At 38.4% G+C, this 26,868-nt stretch overlaps 1 protein-coding gene across 1 annotated transcript; it reads right to left on the reverse strand.

The window, feature by feature from the left end:
• Window positions 1–8,481: 8,481 nt before the first annotated feature.
• LOC121444368 (ubiquitin-conjugating enzyme E2 L3-like) lies at window positions 8,482–8,799 on the reverse strand. The gene has a single exon (XM_041646181.1). It carries the CDS (start codon window positions 8,797–8,799, stop codon window positions 8,482–8,484), a length of 318 nt encoding a protein of 105 aa, XP_041502115.1.
• Window positions 8,800–26,868: the final 18,069 nt, after the last annotated feature.

The following is a 26,868-nucleotide window of genomic DNA, read 5'->3' on the forward strand; positions in this document are numbered from 1 at the left end:
TCTAGTTTCTTGAGTTCTTTATATATTTTGGAGATCAAACCTTTGTCAGTTGCAGGGTTGGTGAAGATCTTCTCCCAGTCAGTGGGTTGTCTTTTTGTCTTTGTGACAGTGTCCTTTGCTTTACAGAAGCTTCTCAGCCTCAGGAAGTCCCATTTATTCAATGAAGCCCTTAGTGTCTGTGCTGCTGGGGTTATACATAGGAAGTGGTCTCCTGTGCCCATGTGCTGTAGAGGGAACCCTGATTGCTCTTCGAGCAGATGAGGGAGGGGGACTTGATCGGGGGAGGGGGAGGGAGATGGGAAGCGGTTGTGGGGACGAGGCAGAAATCCTTAATAAATAAATAAATTTTTTATAAAAAAGAAATCATCATTCAAGATCTAATTCTTTATGGGGAAGAAACTAGCAAGTTCAACTCACTAGAATGTGAATTTGTTTTCCTTTTTAATAAATGACAAATTATATGTATCCTAAAAATAGGAATTTGGAAATGACTCTTCTGATTCTATATTGTGAAATACATTAAGGAGTATAGGTATTAGTTCTTCTTGGAAGTTCTGGTAGAATTCTGCATTGAAACCATCTGGTCCTGGGCTTTTTTTCGAAGGGAGATTTTTGATAACCATTTCTAATTCTTCGCGAGAAACCGGTCTATTTAGATCATTCACCTGGTCTTGGTTTAGCATTGGTATATGATACTTATTTAAAAGAATGTCCATTTCTTTTGTATTTTCCAGTTTTGTGGCATACAGGCTTTTGTAGTAAGATCTAATGATTCTCTGAATTTCCTCTGTGTCTGTGGTTATGTCCCCCTTTTCATTTCTGATCTTATTTATTTGCGTGTTCTCTCTCTGTCGTTTAATTAGTTTGGATAGGGGTTTGTCGATCTTGTTGATTTTCTCCAAGAACCAGCTTTTTGTTTCATTGATTCTTTGGACTGTTTTCTGTGTTTCTATTTTGTTGATTTCAGCCCTCAGTTTTATTATTTCCAGTCTTCTACTTCTCCTGGGCGCGTCTGCTTCTACCAAAGAACTCCTACAGCTGATAAACAGCTTTAGTAATGTGGCAGGATACAAGATCAACTCCAAAAAATCAGTTGCCTTCCTATACACCAAGGATAAGGAAGCAGAGAGGGAAATCAGAGAAGCATCACCTTTCACGATAGCCACAAATAGCATAAAATACCTTGGGGTAACCCTGACCAAGGAAGTGAAAGATCTACTTGACAAGAACTATAAGTCTTTGAAGAAAGAAATTGAAGAAGACACCAGAAAATGGAAAGACCTCCCTTGCTCTTGGATTGGGAGGATCAACATAGTAAAAATGGCAATTCTACCAAAAGCAATCTATAGATTCAATACAATCCCCATCAAAATTCTACACAGATCTGGAGAAGACAATAATAAACTTTATATGGAAAAACAAAAAACCCAGGATAGCCAAAACAATCTTATACAATAAAGGATTGTCTGGAGGCATTACCATCCCTGACTTCAAACTCTATTACAGAGCTACAGTATTGAAAACAGCTTGGTATTGGCATAAAAACAGAGAAGTCGACCAATGGAATCGAATAGAAGACCCTGACATTAACCCACAAGCCTATGAACACCTGATCTTCGATAAAGGAGCTAAAAGTATACAATGGAAAAAAGAGAGAATCCGGTTTTATCCCATGCTTTTTCAGTCACAGTCCAGCTGGCTTTGGTGAGCTCCCAATAGATCAGCCCCACTGATCTATTGGGTGGGTGCTCCCCTCGCGGTCCTGACTTCCATGCTCATGTTCTCCCTCCTTCTGCTCCTCATTGGGACCTTGGAAGCTCAGTCCTGTGCTCCAGTGTGGGTCTCTGTCTCTATCTCCATCCATCGCCAGATGAAGGTTCTATGGTGATATGCAAGATATTCATCAGTATGGTTATAGGATGGGGCCATTTCAGGTTCCCTCTTCTCAGCTGCCCAAGGAACTAGCTGGGGACCTCGCCCTGGACACCTGAAAGCCCCATAGTAACTTTTGAAAACAAGAAGTGTTTTTCAAGAAATTTGTTCTTTTTCATGATTGCTCTGGTCATTCTGGGTCCATTGTATGATTTATGATATTAAGATTAATGGATAATCTATGAAATTGATGGTGATTTATTCAAGTAAGAGAGTATTTCCATCTTAGATTTTGTAGTAAATGAAACATGAGGATTTTTTTCTGATTATTTATATGTTCTTTAATTCCTTCCAGTACAGCTTCTCAGTTTCGGGTAACCATCATTTTGTCCTTTACTTCTATACAACTAGATTTCTTTTTAACATACAATTGAAATCCTATAGCATTTGTCTTTCTGTGCTCTGCCTACTTCACTGAACACAGTGTTTTCCATTTCATTCATGTTGTTGCAGAAAGAACTTTACTCTTAAACTATTGGGGAGTGTTCCTTTGTGTACACACACTATAGTCTTTTAAACCCATTTATCAGCTGATGAATGCTACTTGAAGCAAGAGTTCACATATTTCTTTGATGTGCTGACTTTGTTTACTTTAGATACATACCCACCCAGCAGCATAACACATGACAGATCCATTTTTATAAGAAAACTCCATACAACTTTCAGTAAGAGCTGAACTGATTTCTGTTCCCAAAAGTGTATTTGTTTTCTTCCCAAATCTTCCTGCCTTTTCTGTAATAGCATTCGTACTATAGTAAGATGGTATTGTGATTTTGATTTGTATTTTCCCTCTACTTAGTATGCTGAGTCGTTTGTCATGGTGCCCATTTACATGTCTTCTTTTCAGAATTTCCACTTAGGTTTCTGGAACATTTCTAATTTAGATGGTTTTTAATTTGTTTGCCTTTTTGGTATGCCATTACTGAATGCCATTACTGATCCACATATATTCTGAATGTTCATGTCATTTTAGGCGAATGATTTGCAAATAACATCTCTCATTCTTTAGGTGGCTTTTTCATTTTGTTATTTTCTTAGCTGTGCAAAACCATTTTAGTTTGATGTCATTTCATTTACTTATTTGCTCTTGTTTCTTTCAAAGAGTTCCTGTGCTCGTGAATTTTGTCCAAACATCTTTGCCTATCCCAATGCCATTTAGTATTGCCACTGTTTTTTCTAAAGGTTTTATAGCTTCAGGTCCTATTATACTAAGTCATGAGTGCATTTTTGTTTTTTGTTTTGTTTTTTTTTTGAGTCAAGTCTACTTTTTATTCTTCTGCCTGTAATGACCCAATTTTCCATGCACCATTTATTGAAAATAGGATTCTTTATTTAAAGTTTATCATTAGCAACTTTGTCTAAGATTAGTTGGCTGTAGATTTTTACCTTTTGTTTCTAGGCTATGTATCTTCTTGTATTGACCTATGTGGTTTGTTTTTTGTTTGTTTGTTTGTTTGTTTTCATGAATCCTAACACCATGTTGTTTCAGCTAGAACAGCTTTTTAGTATATTTCAAAGCCAGGAATTAGTGTGTTTCCAGATTCATTATTCTTGTGCAAGATGGATTTGGGTATTTGGAGTTTTCTATTTTTAGGATATTTTTCTGGTCCTGTGAAAAAAATACCAAGTGTTTTACAGATCACATTGGTAGTGAGGATAACTTGATGATGTTAATTTTTCCCATATATGTACCCTCTTCAGTTAGGTGGCCTATTTTAAGACAAGTATAAGACATGCAGGGATTGTTTTAGTAATACCTATTTGAGAGAATTTTATAGAGAAATGTACTGATATTTATATGCTGCTTTCTTTTATTGAAAATGGATTTGTTTTTCTCACATAATATATCATGATTACAGTTTCCCTTCCCTCAACTCCTTCCCAGTCCCTCCCCAGCTCCTCACCCATCCGGACCTAGCCCCTTTCTGTCTTTCATTAGAAAACTGACTTCTTTTTTATTTTATTGAGCTCTACATTTTTATCTGCTCACCTCCCTTCCTCTTTCCTCCCCTTCAACCCTTTCCCATGGTCCCCATGCTCCCAGTTTACTCAGAAGATCTTGTCATTTTCTACTTCCCACGAAGATTAGATCCATGTATGTCTCTCTTAGGGTCCTCATTGTTGTCTATGTTCTCTTGGATTGTGAGCTGATTTTCTTTGCCTTATGTCTAAAAAGCACTTGTGAATGAGTACATAGGATACGCTTCTGGGTCTGGGTTACCTCACTCAATATGATGTTTCCTAGCTCCATCCATTTTCCTGCAAAATTCAAGATGTTATTTTTTTTTTCTGCTGTGTAGTACTCCATTGTGTAAATGTACCACATTTTCCTTATCCATCCTTCGGTCATGGGGCATTTAAGTTGTTTCCAGGTTTTGGTTATAATAAACAATGATGCTACGAACATAGTTGAGCACATGTCCTTGTGGTACGATTAAGCATCCTTTGGATACACACCTAAAAGTAGTATTACTGGGTCTTGAGAAAGTTTGTTTCCTAATTTCCTAAGAAATAGCCATACCAATATCCAAAGGGGCTGTACCTGCTTGCACTCCCACCAGCAATGCTGGAGTGTTCAATTTGCCCCACAACCTCTCCAGCATAAGTTGTTATCAGTGTTTTTGATCTTGGCCATTCTTACAGGTTTAAGATGGAATCTCAGAGTTGTTTTGATTTGCATTTCTCTGATGACTAAGGATGTTGAACATTTTTTTTTTAAGTATCTTTCAGCCATTTTAGATTCTTCTTTTGAGAGTTCTCTGTTTAGGTCTTTACTCCATTTTTTATTGGATTATTTGTTCTTTTGATGTCCAATTTCTTGAGTTCTTTGTATATTTTGGAGATCATACCTGTGTCTGATGTAGGGTTAGTGAAGATCTTTTTCCATTATGTAGGTTGCTGTTTTGCCTTATTGATCATGTTCTTTGCTTTACAGAAGCTTCTCAGTTTCAGGAGGTCCTATTTATTAATCATTTCTCTCAGTGTCTGTGCTACTGGGGTTATATCTAGGAAGAGGTCTCCTCTGCCGCATTCAAGTATAGTTACCACTTTCTCTTCTATCAGGTTAAGTGTGGCTGGCTTTATGTTGAGTTCTTTGATCCATTTGGCCTTGAGTTTTGTGCATGGTGATAGATATGGATCTATTTTCATTCTTCTGTGTGTTGATTTCCAGTTATGCCAGCACCACTTGTTAAATATGCTTTTTATTTTCCATTTTATATTTTTTTGCTTCTTTGTCAAAAATCAGGTGTTTGTAGGTGTGTGGATTAATATCTGGGTCTTCGATTTGGTTCCATTGATCCTCTTGTCTGTTTTTATGCCAATACCAGGCTGTAGAAAACAAACTTCTTAGTGACTAATGAAATAAAAGCTGGATGGTGGTGGCGCATGCCTTTAAACCCAGCAGAAGGATCTCTGTGAGTTTGAGGCCAGCCTTGTCTACAAGAGCTAGTTCCATGACAGACTCCAAAGCTACAGAGAAACCTTGCCTCAAAAAAACCAAAATAAATAAATAAATAATAAAATAAAATAAGATAAAACAAAAACTAACACATTAGAATAAAACAAAACAAGCAGAAGGAAAGACCCCAAGGTACAATAAACAGATATAGACTGAGAGACACACTCATTTGCACATGCAGGAATCCCATAAAAAAGAAAAACTGATATCCATAATAAGTGAAGAACCTGAAGGTTAAAAAGAAAGAAAAGTTTAAAATTCATATAAATAAAGTTAAAATAAGATAAAAAAAAATCCCTGACAAAAAACTTCCAAAGATACCACTGAGTTCATTTTCTGTTGTCCATCTACTTCTGGGCATGCCGTCTAGCCTTAAGACTAGGTTGTTTCCGCAGTGAGACTGCCTTGGGGAAAAAAAAACTAAATTATTATTTGCAAGCGGTTATCAATTGGAGATTACATCTGCATTAGGGACAGAGGCTTGTATCCATTTTTCTTTTCAGATCTAGGTCACCATCTGGAGCAGAGCCTTTGCAGGTCCTTTGAATGTGCCTCAGTCTCTGTGAGTTCATATGAGCTTTGCTCACCTGATTTAGAGGGCCTTGTTCTCCTGATGTCCTTCATTTTCCCTGGCTCGTACTCTCTTTCCATCTCCTCTTCTACAGGGTTCCCTGAGCTCTGAGGGAGGATTTGAAAGAAACATCCAGTTTAGGACAGAACGTTCCAAGTTCTCTCCCTCTCTGCATATTGTTTGGCAGTGGGTCTCTGTATTTGTTCCCATCTGCTACAGAAGGAAGATTCTTTGATGATGGCTCCAATGATGGCTGAATAAGGCACTGATCTAGGAGTACAGCAGAATACCATTAGAAGTCAATTTTGTTTTTTGCTACATTGTTTTAGTAGGACAGTAGTATTTGGTTTTTTCCTAGGTCCCTGGGCTATCTAGTCCCAGGCTCTTGGTCATCCAAGTAGCACCAAATATGAGTTCCATCTTTTGGAGTGAGCCTTAATTCAAAGCAGATATTGGTTGGTTACTTCTACAAACTTTGTGCTACCATTGCCCTAGCATATTCTGCAGGCAGGACACCATTATATAGCATACAGTTTGTGGCTGGCTTGGTATTTGTATTTCTTTTTTGGTAGCCTGCAGAGTACCTTCCAAAGACACTAGCATATAGGATCAACATATGCATCAGCTCAACTTCTCTATGTTCAATGAGTTCTGTGGGTATTGTCTTCAGCAATAGGGCTATGTCATCAGGAAATTCCCATGGGATCCCTTTGGCCTACAACTCAATTAGATGTATTCCATTCTTGGTACTGAGAGCTTCATTTGGTAACGAGATGTCTAGTTGGGGCTCTGTCTCCTCCATTATTTGGCAATTTCATTTAAATTATTGATGTGTGATTCCCCTCTGTGTGCTATGAATATGTTTTATTGCCATTGGTTAATAAAGAAGCTGCTTTTGGCCAATGGCTTAACAGAATATAGCCAGGCTTAAAAAGATATAGAGAGAGAGTAGGCAAGAGTCAGTGAGACACCATGTAGCTGCCAAAGGAGAAAGACGCAAGCTGCCAGCAGGACCTTGCTGGGAGGCCACGAGCCTCATGGTAAAATATAAAATAATAGAAATGGGTTAATTTAAGATGTAAGAGCTAGCTAGAAATACACTTAAGCTAGAAATACAGTATTGCAACTAATATAGTTTCAGTGTGATTATTTCATATCTGAGTGGCTGGGAAATAAACAAGCAACACAACATCTTCATATATGTATATATTTTGAGAAATTTCTAAGGTATTAGGTTTCCATATTACCCCTTAAATAGCCCCTAATTTTAGTTATCTCTCCCTATATTCCCTCTTTCATCTCCTCTTTACAATTCTTTCTCACTTTTTTCTCCTATTCCAGTGTCCCCCATCCCACCCAATCCATTCACAACTATCTATTCTATTTCACTTTCTTTTTTTTAATGATAAATTCTAAGGTCAAATTTTATTTCTACAAAAAAGGCAATGGAAACACTATAAAACACATTAAAAGGATATTACTGAGTGAGCTTCAGGTGAGCTTGACCCTGGAAAGGCTGAATCCAGAGGGAGGGAAAGGCCGTCCTGTTCCTGGGCTGCACCAGCAGCTTCTCTGAGGAAGGGGCAGCTGGTTACAAAGCAGAAGCCACCAATGCTGATCCCACAAGATGCAAACCATGCGGAGAACGACAGTGGTGGCCTACTGTGCTGAGGAGTGGGAGCTCCTTGGCACATCTCAGCAGAGCTTGGTGGTGGAGAAGCTTGAGATTTCAAAAGAATATTCTGGCTTTTGCCTTGACCTGGGATAACCAGCAGGTCATCTGCCACAGCTGCAGGGAGGGCTGCTGACTGGAGAGAATTCATCACACAAGTGCACAGCGTTCTCTGCTCCAAGGTCACTACAAAGTCAGCCTGACCACGGGATCAGAGCGTGGGGTCTGCCCGTTGAGTCTGTTACTGTGGAAACACTTTGCGAAGATTTTATGTAAAAGCAGCTTCCCTTTGCACAGACATTCTTTTGGGCGGTTGATATTGTTTCATAATCTTTTGTAAGTACATTACTAAGATGGCATTAGCGGACTTGAACTATCACCCACAGGCAGTGTGGCACAGGAGAAGGGCTGCTGCTTCTGTGGGAGCTGGGGCCGTAGTCTGTGGAAGTGGGATTGAAAAAGAAGAAGGCGATGGGGAGAGGGAATCACAACTCTGTTTTTTAAACCTTCTGGGCTAACTGTAACTTTGAGTCTGGGCAGGAAAAGAAATGGCATTCTTTCAAAGTAAACTAAAGCAGTGATTTTTAAAACAAAGCAAGGAGAACTAGAACATGTGAATTTTTTAATCCTTCTTTACAGGTTACCTAGACCACTTTTGATTAAGAAAACTGTAGAAAGTTAGTAACTGCCAGGTGGTGGCACGTGTCAATTTTCCAGAGTCCTGCTGTGCTGGGTATCTGTATGCACTGCTCGGGGGCCCTGCTCAAACTTGCTGGAATCGTTCATGGCAGATTTTAGTCCACAGGTCGCTTTTCCCCATATTTCTTTGTAAACTCTTCAGCATTCTTACAGAAATTTTTTACGGTCCTTAGAGTATTCTTCAGCTATGTCAGCCCAGAGTGGGTGCTCAGGCTGAGGGTCATTCACTAGTGCTATGAGGGACTGGATTACTTGGTCGGTTTTGGTGGCTGGCTTCCAGTTTTCAGCACTAATTACTGCCAGACATACCTGCCCCTTCTCATCAATGTTAGGGTGGTAGATCTTGGTCTTAAATGTGATCTTGGGTGGTTTGAATGGATACTCTGCTGCAAAGTTGATTTCAATTCTGAAGGCCCCCTTAGCATATGGAGGGTTGTCCTTCATCAGCCTCCTGCTGGCCGCCATCTTGGATCTGTTGCTCTCTGTTTCACTTGCTTATGGAGACCTATCTATCCCCCATGCCCCTAGTATCTTACTCTATATGTAATTTCTGTAGTTACACAGATTATAACTTGTTTATCATTGATTTAATAGTTAATATCCACATATAAGCGAATACATACAATATTTGTCTTTCTGTGTTTCTGTATTTGGATTACCTCACTCAGGATGATTTTTTTTCTAGTTTCATCCATTTACCAGTAAGTTTTTTGGGGGAGGGTGGTTTTTCATAATAGGACTTCTCTGTGTAACAGCCTTGGCTGTCCTGGAACTCACTCTGTAGTCTAGGCTGACTTTGAACTTTCATAGAGATCCATCTGCCTCTGCCTCCTGAGTGCTAGGATTAAAGGTGTGAGCCACCACACCTGGATATAGTTTCATTTAACAGTAACATTCCATTGTATAAATGTAGCACAATTTTATCCATTCTTCTGTTGAGGGACATCCAAGCTGTTTCAATTTCTGTGTATTATGAATAGACAAACAATGAACAAAGTTGAGCACATGTCCCTGAGATAGTATGAAGCATCCTTTGGGAATATGCCCAAGAGTGGTATAGCCAGATCTTGAGGTAGATTGATTCCTAATTTCCTAAGGAAAAGACACATTGATTTCAATAGTGACTGTACAAGTTTGCACTCGCACTAGAAATGAATGAGTGTTCCTCTTATTCCACATCCTCACCTGCATGAGCTGTCTTTTGTTTTATTGATCTTAGCCTTGCTGAACGGTGAATGTTCAGTTTCTGTGAGGTGTTAAGCCTTCTGTTGTTTCTGTTGTGCTGATATTCAGCTTTAATCTGTGGTGGTCTGACAGGATGCAGAGGGTTATTTCAGTTTTCTTGTATCTGTTGAGACTTGCTTTGTGTCTGAGCATGTGGTCAGTTTTGGAGAAAGTTTGGTGACAAGAAGGTATATTCTTTTGTCTTTGGTTGAAATGTTCTGTAAATATCTGTTAGGTCTGGCTGGTTTATAACATCTGTTATATCCAGCATTTCTCTGTTTAGTGTTTTTTTCTGGATGACCTGTCCATTGGTGAGAAGTACGGTGTTGAAGTTTATTATTCACTATTAGTGTGTGCGGTTCAATGTGTAATTTAAGCTATAGTAGTGTTTCTTTTACAAACTTGGGTGTCCTTGAGTTTGGCTCATAGATGTTAAAACCTGTTATGTCCTCTTGGTGGATTTTTCCTTTGATGAATAAGTAGTGTCCTTCCTATCTCTTCAGATTAGTTTTGCTTTGAAGTCTATTTTGTCAGATATTCTATTAACCTATGTTATTTTTTACTGGGGCATTTAGACCAGTGATTTTGAGACATATCAATGAGCAGTGTTTGTTCATTCCTGTTATTTTGTTGTGGTGGTGTTTATGTGTGGTTCCCCTCTTTGGATTTGCTGGTTTGAGATTGTTTATTCCTTGTGCTTTCTTGGGTGTGGTTGACCTCTTTAGCTTGAAGTTTTCCTAATACTTCTGTAGGACTGGGTTTGTAGATAGATACTACTTAAATTTGGTTATATCATGGAATGCCTTATTTTCTACATTTATGGCTATTGAAAGTTTTGCTGGATATAGTAGCCTGGGCTTGAATCTGTGGTCTCTAAGAGTCTGCAGCACATCTGTCCATGCCCTTCTGGCTTTTAGAGTCTCTGCTGAGATGTCAGGAATAATTCTAACAGGTCTGCCTTTATATGTTACTTGATCTTTTCCCATTGCAGCTTTTAATATTCTTTCTTTGTTCTTTGTTTAGTGTTTTGATTATTATGTGCTGAGTGGGCTTTTTTTTTCTATTCCCGTCTATTTGGTGTTCTGTAAGTTTCTTCCACCCATATAGGCATATCCTTCTTTGGGTCTGAGAAATTTTCTTCTGTGATTTTGTTAAAAACATTTCCTGTTTGTTGACCTAGGTTTCTTCTCCTTCCTCTATTCCTGAAATAGACCATTTTAAAAGAAATTTTGAGATGAAATTAGAGGAAAAGCAAGGCCCAAGAAAAAGAAATCGTTAAATGAAAACTTTAGCCTGTTTTGAGACGGAGATAATTTTGTAAAAAATCAGAACAAGATACTATGAGTATAGCAGAATGTTGTTAGAGTCGTCAAGACACTGTCATAGATCAGTGTCGTGTACAGCCATCATCAGAGAAGCTTCGCCATGCAGTTGATGGGAACAAATACAGAAACCATTCAGAGACCATTTATTTTTAAATAATTTTTAATTTTTATTAAATATTTTTTCATTTGTTTTACATACAGACCACAGTTTCCCCTCTCTCCTCTGCTCCTGTTCCCTTCCCTCTCCCCTGTCTCATTTACTCCCTATCCACTTGTTCTTCAGAAAGGAGGCAGGCCTCCTGTGGCAGTCCACAAAGGGTAGCACATCAAGTTGAGGCAGGACCAAGATCCTCCTCTTGTATTCAGGCTGGGTGAGGCAACCCAGCATGGGGAACAGGTTCCCAGAAGCCAGGTCAAGAGCCAGGGACAGGTCCTGATCCCACTGCTAGTCCCACAAACAGACCAAGCTACACAACTGTCACCTACAGGGAGAGGGCCTAAGTTGTTCCCATTCATGCTCCCTAGCTGTTGGTACAGAGACTGTTGAGTTTTCATGAGCTCAGGTCAGCTGTCCCTGTGGGTTCCTCTGTCATGTCCTTGACCCCCTGGCATAGACCATTCTTGACACAACATGACTAACATATGTGCACTCCCAGAGACTGGGGCAGCAAGCAAATCCCCTGCACAGTGCTGACAGGAAAGGACCACAAGCTCCAATCAATAACAAGAGAAAGATGGCTTTCTCCAGTGGAGTCGCACTGGGGATACAAACCACACTTAGGGCCAGGCCCATGTCCAGCGGTAGATAGTCACCACAAAACAAACTCAACAATATTTTGGGTGTTTAGGGATTTGTTTTGCTTTATTTTGTGTTTTTGCTTTTGTTTTGTCTCACAGTGCTTTTTCTGGGAAAAAAAAAGCTATATGATGAATGATGGTTTCTGATTTTGTTTTTATGAGTTTTCTTTGCGTGTGAATGTTGTCTATAGCATCTGGATGTGTTGTTTGTCTTCTTTTTCTTTTGTTTGTGTATTTTGTCTTGTACTGGTTCGTTTCTGTTTTATCTTATTTTATTATCATTTTTAGATGCTTGTTTGTTGTCTAACGAGAGGGAAAGAAAGACTGTGGATTTGGCTGTGTGGGGAGGATCTGGGTAGAGTTGGAGAAGGGGAACCATAATCAGAATATATTATATGAAAACTCTATTTTCAATAAAAAGGGGAAATTTTTAAATTATATATTAAAAATGAAAAGTTATCTGAGAAAGAGACAAAAAAAACAATTCAGTCAAAAGTCCCCTCCAAGTAAGTAAAAGGGATGCCTCTACCCTGAAGCTTACAGGTAAAGAATAGATGAAAATATTTTCAGTGCAGAGAGTAAAAGTTAGGAACTGTGGGTGTGTGACGTTGGCATTGTACCTTTACAAGATAAATTTATAAATACGGGAACATTTTATGTTCACTTATGCCCTATTTTAATGTTTAAAATAGAATCATTCCAAAAATAAGGATAGGAATTATCACAAATCCATAAAAAGCTATAAGACAAACCTGTATAAAATATTTTTTAATGAACTTGGGTAATGGCATTGCAAAAAAAATTGACATCAGAAAAGTAGGTACTTATGATATTCTCCTATAAATTAACTAGAAACTAGTGGTTATTTATGTGTCCCAAACCTATGAATGATTTGTGTTGATATTTTTCTTTTATAGATTTTCACGTTTCATACAAAACTGATACGTTACTTATAAAACCAAAGAAAACACATTTAAAAAAATACAGTTCCTGTGTTTCTTTGCTTTCCTGGCTTAATTCCTGCCAGAGGCCTGCCAGTTGCTATTCTAGCCTCTCACGCTGCTTCTCTGCTGAAAAGAACAGATGTTCTTTAAGCCAGGGCTTATTCAAGATTCAGAAAGGTAAGCTGTCTGCTGCCATTGCTCCTTTGTACTCTTATCCGCAGTCTGATGCTAATAGGATTGTATAGAAGAAAAGATGGTAGTCACCTCCTACTGCTCTTACACACAAGCTCTATAGAGCTCTTTCTCTTATTGTTTGGAGGGAGCAGCCTGTGGAAACCCTTAAGGACTGAAGCTCTAGTGTTTTTGCATGCATGCACAAATTTATGCATGAGAGAGAGGGGGTGAGAGGAGTGTGTGTGTGCGTGCATGCACACATGTGCACATGTGTATGTACGTGCACATGAGCACACACATGTATGCAATAGGAGCATAATCAGCTAAAGGGTCTGAATCTGTTTATAGTGTTCACTACTTCTCTTGATTCCTTACCACTTATAATTCAGAGCATTAGGGTATATCTAATCTTGGAGATTATTCCATTCTTTCATCCTGCTGATGATAAAATTAATGTAAAGAAGGTGGCATAAGGGGCTGGAGAGATGGCTCAATGGTTAAAAGCACTGGCTGCTCTTCCAGAGGTCCTGAGTTCAATTCCCAGCAGCCACATGGTGGCTCACAACCATCTGTAATGAAATCTGGCACCCTCCTCTGGCGTGCGGGCATACATGGAGGCAGAGTGTTGTATACATAATAAATAAATAAATAAATCTTTAAAAAAAAAGAAGGTGGCATAATCTGTCTAAATTAACACAGCATCTTACTGATTCTGGCTTTTGTGTTGCCAAGGTCTTTCACTAAGCATTCCTTCATAAGATATTTCGTTTTGTTCCTGCTTTATTGACACATGCCTATTTCAGATAAACATCTTTGATACATTAATTTTCCTAAATTAATGTTAATTTAAAGTCAACACTTAATCTCTTGTTAAAGAACTTTCATGATATCTCTCTCACACATACACTTCCTCCTTCCTTATTTCTTAAATTTATTTATTCAGCAAACACTTATTACACTAAGCAATTATTATTATGCAGCAGATATTGTATCTACTATTGGCAGTAATCACTAGTAGGAATGTGGGCAGATATGGTTCTTAATGTCCAAAGACATGACATAGTACTTACAAATAAATCTTGATACATGTATAATTCTCTTGAGGAGGACATGAACTTAGAATAGCATAAGTAGGTATTTTTAAGCATTCTTTTTGTGACAGATATTTTTGGCAGTCTGGTGGTACCTGTGAATTTCCAGAATAAGTTTTATGTTTGTTTTAGGTTTATTTATTTTATTTTATTGTGCATGTAATTTTGCCTGCGCATATTTATGTGCACTACATGCGAGCCTGGTGCTTACAGAGGTCAGAAGCGGGTATGGGAGCCCCTAGAACTGGAGTACAGATGATTGGGAGCCACCGTGTGAGTGTTGCAGATCAAGACTGGGTCCTCTGCAAGAGCACTAAGTGTTATAAACTGCAAATCAATTTCTCCAGTCCCAAAAATAAGGCTTTTTAAATACACACAATGAAAATACATGGGATTACAATGTACAGAATTCATACTGAAAAATTAAACCAGAAAATAACCCATCCATAATAGCCTTGAACTAAGACCAAGAAATAAACTTAACAAAAGGGTGAAAGACTTCTGAAATAGAACTTTCAAACATTGAAGAAAAAAAATGAGAAATTGAAGAAAACACTGGGAGATGGAAAGATTGTCCCTACTTACAAATAAGTAAGTTCAATATAGTGGAAATGGCTACTTAACTGAGAGTTATCTGAAGTGTAATACTAATCAAAATTCCAATTATGTTCATTATAAATTGCAAAAAGTAACCCTTAAGTTCATATGTCTACCAAGACAAGACTACAGTCATGCAAACAATCCTAGAATGGGAATGGAGGCATGACTTGCTCTGCTGGCACCTTTTATGGCATTTGTTTTCAACTACCTTGCATTTTTCTCATCCTTCTATATCACTAACACCATAACCAGAAGTGTGATGTTGTGTGTGGATTGAGCCTTTAGCTGATCTAATGGATTCTTTTTGTCATTTTCTATTTTTATTTCAGTGGAGGAGATTCCTTGTACACTCGCTGATCTCTTTTTCTGCAGGACTTGTTGATTATCTAAAAATCAAAAATATGCCTGAAAACATGTCTTCTGCTCATAAAAAAAAACCATTTCTTCTTATGATACAGATTACATCAACCCAACATTTCTTCTGATGTGAAATTTCCTGGCTGTCTGCAAACCTATAACTTAAATGAAGACTATTGGTACCAGAAGAAAAATTGATAAAAGATGGAGATTCAAAATTAAATGAAAATGTGCTTTATGTTTAAAAGCTATTTCTGATCATTCCATAATTGTTTGCATTTCGTTAGTTTTGCATATTTGCATATGCACAATATTTAAAAGATTTTCATATTCTTGGCAGATGTTGTAAGGTTGTTTCAGCAAATTGCACTCACATTTAACTAATCAGTATTTTATATAATTGAAAGAATGGCGTGAAAACAGTCTCCTAGCATGTAAGTGCTTCTGACTTCACGGTTACTATCATAAAAATTGTATTATTAGTTTTTTCTAGAATTACTCTAGAATTAGTCTTCTCTAGAATTACTCATCCAGTAATTCTATACATCAAATATTCTTTGTTAATAAAAGCATGTAGTACTAGAAAGAATTTATCTTTGAATGTAATATTATTTAGGAAAACTGTAAATAACAATGCATGAATTATTTTGTATATATTCTTCTTAGGAAATGTGTTTATATATCATTTCATTAATTTATTTTTCAAGACACAGTTTCTCTGTGTATCCTTGGCTGTCCTGGAACTCACTCTGTAGACTAGGCTGGCCTTGAACTCACAGAGATCCACCTGCCCTTGCCTCCCCAGTGCTATTACTGCCCACTGTAAAAAGTTTCTAAGAAAGAGGGTGGTTTAAAATAATTCAGAAAATGTGGGTGTCATTTAATAGCCTTTTAAAAAATTAAGGAACAATACTAGTTTTAGGAATTTTCAAGCGAGAAATTTGAATTTTAGGATTACCCATTTTAGAATTCCCTACAGGAATATGTTGTAGTAGACATTATATTTATTTGACATAAAACAATTTTAAACCTAATTTTCCAGAGAAAATGTTCTCATTTACAGTTGTACTTTAAAAAACCAATAAAGTGTCTTTCAATATCACTGTAAAAGTTTTCTTTAAATGCTTAATTTTTAAGCTTAGCAAATAAACTCTTATTTGCTTCAAAGCTCCTTGTTTCATGATTATACAATTAAGTTGTACATGCCTCAAATCAAGATATTCAAAATGCGTGTTTTCACATTATGGAAATATATCTGTGGAATGTGTTTTTATACTCATAAGATACTTTATTTTGCATATTGCTAATTAATTATATATCATCTGATTTTCTTTTCATCTGCATCTTTGCTTCTGAATGCCACATTAAAGATGATGGAAATTACACTATTTTAAACTAACATTATTATTTAATATTGCTATTTAGAACATGTAAAATTGATTATAAGACATCGATTATTCTTGAAAGGTACATATACTATTAAAAGCCATTTTTATTAGTTATTATTATTATTTTTTTTGGTTTTTCGAGACAGGGTTTCTCTGTAGCTTTGGTGCCCATCCCAGAACTAGTTCTTGTAGACCAGGCTGGCCTCAAACTCCCAGAAATCTGCCTGCCTCTGCCTCCCGAGGGATTAAAGGCGTGCACCACCGCCCGGCTATTAGTTATTATTTTTTATTTATTAGAAACTACGTTGAAATTCTATCTCAACCCAGTCAGAATGCCTACCGTAAATTTAAATAAGAAGAACGTATAAGGATATTTGGGGAAAGGAACCCATTATACAGTACTAGTATCAGCTGGGCAGCCAGTACAGGGGTAACTACAATGGTTCATCAATGAACTAAAAATAGGACTGTGTGGTATGATCCAGCTATTCCACTCCTTGGCATATGCTCAAAAGAATGTATGCTGGCATATCACAGACAGATTAGGGTTTGTGCTTATTTTGACACTATTCACAATAACCAAGACATGGAATAAACCTAGCTGCCCGCCAATAAATGAATGGACAGTGTTATGTGGTATATATTTCATTCATTCTAAAAGAAGAATGAAATTATGTCATCTACATTAAAATGGATGAAACTGAAGAGCAACATGTAAAGAAAATAAGTGAGACGTAGAAAGAAAAATACTGCATGCTTCTTCTCACATATGGAAGGTAGACTTGTATGTGTGTGTGAGAGAGTGTGTATGTGAGTGTGTGTAAGACATTGTAATGGTTTTAATGAAAATGGCTCACACAGCCTCCTATATTTGAATGCTTGGTCCTTAGTTGATAGAACTGTTTGGAAAAGATTAGAATGTATGGCCTAATTAGAGAAAATATGTCACTGTTTCAAAAGCCCATGCTAGAACAAATCTCTCTCTCTCTCTGTCTCTCTCTCTCTCTCTGCCTTTACTTGTGAATCAGTTGTAAGTTCTCAGCTAATGCTCCAGTACCATACCAGCCTGTTTGCTGTCATGATTCCTGCCATGATAATGGACTAAATGTAATGATCTGTTCTGTCTCTTTAAGAGACAAACTATGCCCACCCCCTCCCCTCATCTGCTGAGATAGGCTGATCTTCAGCTTCCAGCCTGAGTTCCTTCCCTTTTCCATCTCCCTCTCGAAAAGGCAGCTTCTGCCTCTCCCCACTTCTCCCGTTCACCTTTCTGTCTCTTCCTTCTATCTCTCTCTCTTCTCTTTCTCTCTCTCTCCTCTTCTCCCCTTCTCTCTTACCCCTCCATGACCCATGGAATAAATATCCAACCTCGCTTTGCATGGTGTGCCTATCCGTGTCTCTGTTTCTTGCCCCCACCCCTGCCGCATGTCTCCCTGCCCTGGACCAGCCACTGCTCGAGGACCTGCAGCCATCCCTACCTGGGACTGGCTGCTCTCAGGACCCCCTGCCCACTGCTTGCTGCCACATGGCCCACTGCCTGCCACTGCCAGGGATCCTGCAGAATTTTTAATTTTCCCATTACACTAACCCTCTAAAACTGTAAGCAAATACTAGTTGAATGCTTCCTTTTATAAGTTGCCTTGATCATGGTTTCTCTTAATAGCAATAGAAAAGTAGTTGGGGACCACTTGGACAAAAAAAAATACCTCTCGTCAGGGTAGAGGCATGGAGAATTAGAAATATAGTAAAGAATATGAAGGTGCAAATGAAAATAATAAAATGGAAAAAGATATAGGATAGTATCAGAAGGGAATTCCAATGAGTACTGAAAATTCACCCACACTTAATTTCCAACTGTTTAAAATACCCTGTTGTAATATGAGCGGCGTGCTGCATTTCTGCCACCCCAGCTCATGACTGCCTGGCTAACTGATTCCCCGAAATAATTGCATGGAAACTGTATTCTTTTGAACACTGCCTGGCCCATTAGTTCTAGCCTCTTATTGGCTAGCTCTTACATATTGACCTAACCCATTTCTAATAATCTGTGTAGCAATACGAGCTGGCTTACCAGGAAAGATCTTAACCTGCGTCTGTCTGGAGTGGGAGAATCATGGCAACTGTCTGACTCTGATTCTTTCTCCCAGCATTCTGTTCTGTCTACTCCACCTACCTAAGGGTTGGCCTATCAAATGGGCCAAGGCAGTTTCTTTATTAATTAACCAATGAAAGCAACAGATTAGAAAGAAATCACTCCCACATCATTTCCCCTTTTTCTGTTTAAACAAAAAGGAAAGGCTTTAACTTTAACTTAGTAAAATTACATTTAACAAAACAGTTATCAAGCAAGAATTACAGTTGCAATATTTATATTGATTTTATCCTTTATCATAACTAAGGAAAACTATAACTATAACTAACCATTCTTTAACTCCATCAAAGACTCCAGAAGGATATAATATTACCTAAGCAAACAACTTCCAAAACTCTAGAAATGACAGAGACATCTCGTTGCCTGGACAGTCACCCAAAGTTCTTTTATACTGTTGGGGCATCCATCTTCAGCCTTCAGGCCCATAGTATCCAGCAGACATTTTCATCAAGCAGGAAATTTCAATGACAGTTTAGTCACTTTCTGCTGTGTCCTGCAGAATGTCTCATAGACTCTTTCGTGAGTCAGGAACCCCGAAAGACCATCTCACCTTTAGGCAAGTTTAGCAGTCCTCTCTCTGTGGGTTCTCTGTGTCCAGTTTATGCAACAGTCCAGGCAAGAGCAGTTTCTTGCCCAAATGACTATCAAACTCCATAAGGAGCCTCTTTGATGCCCATCTTCCACTTGAAGTAGATTGGTGCTGCCAGGAGCAGACGTGTCTCATTGTCATGAAAAACCCTAAGTTATTAAAACATTTAAAATGCCATATTCTGCAGTCTTTGAAAGATATGAAGAATGCCTATCTAACTGAAATATGTCTCTATATATCTAGAAAATCTAACTAACATGACTACAAATTTGACTACATAATGATGATTATTCATTAACAACCTATATACATTACATTTTTAAATGAACTACACAATCACAATACCTTAATCAAGATTAGAAACATGTATATACACTTAACAAAACTGACCTTAAAATCTATACCAATGCAAATTATTCATATCTATATCATATCCCCCTTTCCTGCACGGCTAGCTTTACCCGAAATAATTACACGGAAACTCTATTCCTTTAAACACTGCCTGGCCCATTAGTTCCAGCCTCTTATTGGCTAGCTCTTACATATTGATCTAACCCATTTCTAATATCCCTGTAACACCATGAGGTGTCTTACCAGGGAAGATCTTAACCTGCGTCTGTGTCCGGTGGGAGAATCATGGCGACTGTCTGACTTGGCTTCTTTCTCACAGCATTCTGTTCTGTCTACTCCGCCCACCTAAAGCTTGGCCTATCAAATGGGCCAAGGCAGTTTCTTTATTAATTAACCAACAAAAGCAACAGATTAGAAAGAAATCACTCCCACATCAATACCCCTGACCCCAAAAGATAGGAGTAAGTCAAAAGACTACATTAACATGATACAAGGAAATGAACAGACCAAAGTCACCTGCTACTTTCATAGTTAAACATTCTGTTGCTAGGACAGAACAAGTCACACTCACACACTAGACCAAAACCTTCTGTAGGCAAACAAACCACTCCCTGGTGAATCCATTGTTATCTCCACAAAGGGAATTGTAACTTAGTTGGATCTTTAGACTTTTGTTTGAGGTAGGAACAATCTACTCAATTCAAGGAGCACAAGGGCTGGCAATTAACCACACCTGTTGACAATGACCTTGAGAGAGTAGAGCTCTCCGTTCCATACCTAGGTGGGACCTTCGTTTGAGGGAGAAGCACAATAACCTTGAAGGAACTAGAGGAAAGTTCCAACTCTCTGATCTTTGGTCAACATGGAAACAGGCTCACATTTTCAGGCCTCCATAAAATGTGACAGGAAAATAGGAGGAGGGCTGTTTGAGGGTAGAAAAGGGAGTACTCTAGGAAGCAACAAGAGAAGAGAATGGGAAGAAATGAAAGACAAATGTTGACTACATATATATATGTATATATATATATATATATGTATATATATATATATATATATCACATAAAAGTGGAAACAGGACATTTGGGGGAGGAAAAGAGCATAGGCTGTGGAAAAGGGGCGAGGGGTGAACATGAGCAGAGTACAATGACATATATGAATTCAATGTCATAATCAAACCTATCACACTGTTTGCTAGTTAAAACATTCATTTTCAAAGACAGGACTATAAAATAAACTATTATATTGAAACACTCATATTATTTAAAAATAATTTTGAAATGTGTCCTTTTGATATTATAACAATGCATTAAATGAAATATCTATATAAGTTTATTGCCATGATTTTAAAGTCCTGGTAGGCATAAATTATAATTCAAATAACATTAATAGCTGCAATGTGAAATGGAAACCTCTGTGATTTCAATTACTGGCAATCTGGAACTACTCTTTATTCTATGCCTTGTTTCCTACAGTTACCATGAAAATCTGTTTTATTGTTCCTCCATTACTACTGAAAATAACAATGTAATTTATTTTCCACCATTAGCCCTAAGAATTCTAAAATATGGAATACATTGAGTATACATGGACTTCAAGTTAAGATTCTCTTTAGAAAAGGAATATTCATTTCTTTTCATGTGTAGGTCTATGATCCTGTGCCCCAAGCCAATGAGGAGTTGCCATGCAGGATCCTAGGAACTGAGCCCATCTCCTCTGAGAGCATTAAGCACTCTTCACTGTTGAGCCATCTCTACAGTCCTTTAAAGCTTCTGTTTACATGGCCTTAATGAAATATTATTCACATACCATGCTTTCCACTTACAATCTGCAATTCAATGGTTTTTAGTATATTCGCAGATTTATGAATTTTAAATTTTATGATTTCAAATACAAACTCAGTACCTTTAAGTGATCTACCTTCTACACTGCCAAGCAAGCACAGCATAAACAAATAATGTTCTAGTTTCCCAGAGCATAGAATTCCATATTTTACAGGTGGAATCTCATTTTATAAATTAGCTTTTTCATTATTTATGTGTGTATTTATCTGTATGATACATGTGTGGGTGCTCACAGAGGTCTCAGGAAAGGGTATAACTCCTGCTCCAGGGGATCTGACGCCATTTTTTTGCCTCTGTAACCACCTGCTATCTTTGACAGCTTTGGTGAGCTGCCTGCTGTGGGCATAAGGAACCAAACTCAATGTCTTTAGAAGAGAAGAATGCACTCCTAGCAGTTGAGTAACATATTTAGACACAGAAGGGACCTCTTGAAGACATCCTTCCTGGATCATCTGTCTCTTCTGAGCCCAGATGAGACCTCTGTGGAAAAAGGATCCTTAATCACTCAATCAAAAATACTCTACCACTCTAACAATCCAGGTCCACCACATTTTCCTGCTTCATGTCCTTTATGGCTTTTATAATCTCATATTATTTATTTATGACAAGCACCTGCACTTACTTACCAGGCCAGGGTCACCTGATATGGCTGAGAGTAATGAAATGAGGCCAGGTTGGAGGGGACACAGCACAAATTAGGCTGTGACAATTTTATTGAGAGCAATCAGATTTTTTTATACCTTTATCAGGAACAGAATATAATGAAAATTGCCGGTATCAATACAGTTGAAGTTGCCAGGATATAGTGAAGTTTTCAAGTCATACAGGGTAGAGGAGATTAATGTCTAAGACCAATTATCCTGTCAAGCCTTCATGTTTCCTTGACTACTAAGGGAACTCACAGAGAAACACAAAGCAGCCTGAATGCTTCATTGCCCAAGGGAGTGCATCAGTCTCTCAGGAACAGGAAGACACAATGTACCCCAGGAGGCACTGACTGAAACCTGAAAAAAACCTATAACACATGTGAAATTACCTGGCATGAGTGAGAAGAAAACACGGAAAACACAACAAACCTGCTTAGGAGTTTATTAGAGGGGACGTGTATAGGCCTGCAGAAGTCAGTATGCAGAGAGAGAGAGAGAGAGAGAGAGAGAGAGAGAGAGAGAGAGAGAAAGGGAGGGAGGGAGAGAAAGGGAGGGAGGGAGAGAAAGGGAGGGAGGGAGAGAAAGGAAGGGAGGGAGAGAAAGGGAGGGAGGGAGGGAGGGAGGGAGGGAGGACGGGAGAGGGAGGGAGGGAGGGAGGGAGGGAGGGAGGGGGAGAGAGGAAGATGGAAGTCCAGCTTTTAAAAGCTGCTTAGCGCATGAGCACAGGAGGTTGGCATGGCTACGTCATACACAGATGATGGGGCTCACGCATGCACGCAAGGGCTTAGCTGAGTCATACATGGATGATGTAGTACACATCGCACGTGGGTCACGCAGGGTTCTAAGGACATTGGACACTTCTGTCTGAGGGCTTGTCTGCACATGCATGGCCCTAGAACCCAAAAGTGTTAGCCTTATTGTGGCTGAATCATAACAACATGGCTCTCAAAAGAGCTAGGCCTGGTAAACTCAATGGTTCCATTCAATTTACTTATTTATATATGGTTATATATTTACAAATCGACTATTGGCCTCAACCACCTGAATACAATCTCAAGAAACCCTTTTCCACATTATAGTCCTAGAATGAAGAACAATGTGTGATATGTTGTTAAAGTATTCAGTAAATGTTCACAAAATGGTTGGATCCATATGTGGGGTGTTGCTTCTGAGATGGCAAAATCTGCAGCATATAAAGCCAGGCTGTTAACTTTGGGAGAGGGAGAAGTGACGAGCTTAAGAGAGAAAGGCCCAGAGTTCAATCATCCTTGAGACACACAGTCTGTCAACACTGAAACAATGGACCCAAGTAGCCAGGCAAAGCAAGGTATCCACTTGTAAAGGTTTTGGGGTAAAGGTCATGCATTTTGAGAAAGCAGGCTTACTTAATAACCAATGCTACGTGACCAAGGCTGAAGCCTTAGTCTATATAATTTAGGCTATGTGACAGACATCACTTCTCTGGAAAGGGGAGTAGGATTTGGCTAATGTATTACTCATGCAACGTGACAATAATCAGGCTGCCTTCTACCCCAAGATGGCAAGTTGTCGTCTGGGTCTGTTTCCACCTTTTTAAAAGCCCTATCTGCTTAGGGCCTGAGTTTTCTACTGCAGTCATTTAACTGGGGAAGAAGCAGGGGTAAATAAAAATGTAGTCTGCTTTCAGAAGCTCTGAACAATAAATCATAAATCCAGTGTTAATTTCCATACAACAAATATGACAATTGAGTTCTGACAGTAGGAATGGTACAGTGGCTCCATGAAGCTGTTGGTATTTAGCAGCAGGGTGTTAGAATTTCGAGTACATCACTTCACGATAGCGGGAGGCATATTCTATAATTAGCAAGTCTGGCTTTGCTCCTTAAGTAAAAACAGTACTTCCTACATACTATGGCAAGTGTGTGTGTGTGGGGGGGGGGGGGACTTATTTGAATAGAGCTTGATTTTCCCAGCATTTAGACAACTATGTATTTTCAGGGAACTAAAACCATTGTTCACCTTCTAGAAGAAGCCCAGGCTCTTTTTTGCTAATTGTGTTGTATTATAGGAACCTTTTATTCTAATTAATTCTTCCCAAATAAATACCACATGTCAAAAATATCATAAAGTTTAATAAGTAATAAAAAATGTTCTAGTGACTTTAAATAGTTTTCCAGGCATATTTTAGTGGGCCATTTTATTATCTCTATAGGAAGGCAATCTAAATGGTATAGTGGTTTACAAGCATCTTGAGGACCTTGATGGAGATTCAAATTTTTAAATCTATTTTCTATATTTCGTATGAGGGATAAATTACATACCATAAATCAAATGCCAAGCACTGTACTTAACAGAGTTAAATAAAAAGGCAATCATGGTTCTTACACATAAGAACCCCCTGAACAGCAGACTGTGTTTCTGAGTGGTCTAGTATGCGTCCATGCTTCCCTGCTCTAACTGTACAAGTCATCTCTCTGCACTTGTGTGCTAAGGAAGGGGGTTTCTTTACTGTCCTTATTTGACTGTTGCTCCAAGTAGAGAACTTTGATGCAAAGAGATTCCCAGGAATTGTTTTATTTTAAACTATGTACCTACCATTGCAACTAGGCGAAGCATTATGAACGTCTCAGTTTTCTAGAAAATATTATAAATCATTAGCATGCAACAGCTTGTAGAATACTTTAGGTATACTCCACTCAAGATTTTTTCATTTTATCCATTAATATTAATGAAAACAGGGGTTTAATGATTCTCAGTCTACTCTATCTCCAAGCCACACCTAAGAATGAGAGGACAATACTAATTAATCTGCTATGTTATGTGACTGATTTCTCTCTTTCTCTCTATTTATATATAATATTAGAGTGCCTTACAGGCTACAGTTGTTAATCCAACAATGGCTAGCTGGGAATGGAAAAATCTAAGAATCCAGTTGTTGTTCATTTTAGTTGGTCTTCAGTATATGCTGGAGTCCCTAAGAATTAGGCTCTAAAGCCAATGAAGGAGCGGACTTGATAGCAAGACCAGAGCAGGCAGGTGAAGAACAAAAGCTTCCTTCCTCCATGTCCTTTATATAGACTTCCAGCCTAAGGTATGGCCCAGATTAAAGGGGGTTGTAAATGGACATTCATTGCCCAGACCCAAATAATCACACAGAAACTATATTAATTACAACACTGGTTGGCCTATTAGCTCAGGCTTTTTAAAAACTAATTCTTACATATTAAATTAATCCATTCTTGTTAATCTGTGTATCGTCACGAGACTTTGGTCTACTGGTCAGGTTTCGGCAGGTTCTTTTTTTTAGGTAACTACATGACATCTCTTTGTCTCTCTATATATCTCTTCCAGCCTGGCTATATTCTGCCCTGCCATAAGCCAAAACAGCTTTATTCATTAACCAATAAAAGCAACACATATACAGAAGGACATCCCACATCAGTGGGAAATCGTTAATCAGAGTTTCCTCTCAAACTGAATCTCAAGACAAGATGGGCTCAGCACTGAGTTATGCTAATCGTTGATGAGAGTTGGAGAGATGGATGAGTGTTTAAGATCACTTGTATTCTTGCAGAGGATCCAGGTTCAATTCCTGGCACCCACAAGCAGCTCAAAACTGTCCATTACTCCAGTTCTAGAGTTTCTGACACCCTCTTCTGGCATCTGTAAGCACCAGGCAAGCACACGGTACCCAGATATACATGTACGCAAAACACTCGTGTGCATTAAATAAATGTAGAGGGAAAATATTGAAAGAATAACTAATAACATTTTTCTTATATTATTTCATAAAATTGAAGATAACTCATTATGAAAAGTGCTAGACAGATAAAAACATATCAGAAACAATACAGGAAAAGTAAACCCAGCAGCAGGTTTCAAAAGATGGCTTCACTAGTGGGGGGCATTTACACATTGAAATCAATAGGGCTTGATCAGTTCTGACTCCTTATCTTGTTCTCCTTGAATGAGTCTAAAAAAATAGATACAGGCTGTATATGGGTGTGTGTGTGTGTGTGTGTGTGTGTGTGTGTGTGTGTGTGTGTTTCTATAGACGATGGCTATGTTATCAAAAGCAACCTACGAGTTCAAATCAATTCCCATTAAAATCCCAGGGGCATTTTTTGCAGAGATATAAAAAAAAAACAATCCTAAAAATCAATATAGAGGTACAAAAGCCTTCAAATAACCAGGACAATCCTTAGCAGAAAGGGCAGTTCTGGCGGCATCATGGTAGCTGATCTTAAACTGAGAAGCCATAACAATCAAACCAGCATATGCTGGTCACATCACTGAATGTGAGGAGGTGCAGTAAGCAAACCCCTAAAATTGTCACTCTATAGTACAGTTAAGAGGAATGTTTTTTATGTGAATAGTTGACAGAGAGAGAGAGAGAGAGAGAGAGAGAGAGAGAGAGAGAGAGAACATTCAGAGGCATTTGAAAGAGTCTAGAACAGACAAAATAGAAAGCAGACTGAGAGAGCAGGGAGAACAGAGCAGCAGGAGGACACTCTCACCATTATAAAGGGAACAGACAGATATCTGGGGAGATGAGAAGGGCCAGGGCCAAAGCTTTGAAGTGTATAAGAAGTATTTGTGACTGAGTGAGCCTGGAGTCTGCCATGGGCTTTAATATACAACCATGAGTAGCCCGTGTTCCTTCTACCAGTTGTAAGGGAAATGGCTCCTTTTGGAAGATGGGAAATGGTTTCACAAGTTCCTGAGGAATGCTGGCTTTTATCTACCCACCACAAATCCTTCAATATTCCAACTTGAGCTCATTCCAGGATATTTAGACTACCTGAAGCCTATATATGGACTGCATGACCTAGCAGCCACAAACAAAACCTGTAAACCAGTGCAATCGAATGTAGGACTCAGAAAGAAAACCACATAATTTAAGCTACCTAAATTTTAACAAATGCATCTTAGTTAGTTTTTTTTTATTCTGGAAAAAACACGATAACCAAAAGAATTTAGACAAGAAGGGGTTTATTTCCACTTGCACTTGTGGTTCATCATGAAGGGACATCAGGGAAGACACTTGAGGTGGGAAACAATAGAGGCAGGAAGT

The sequence above is a fragment of the Microtus oregoni genome, unplaced genomic scaffold (assembly GCF_018167655.1).
Source record: "Microtus oregoni isolate MIOR12 unplaced genomic scaffold, Mior012 000121F_ref0000216, whole genome shotgun sequence".
In the NCBI taxonomy this organism is placed as follows: domain Eukaryota; kingdom Metazoa; phylum Chordata; class Mammalia; order Rodentia; family Cricetidae; genus Microtus; species Microtus oregoni.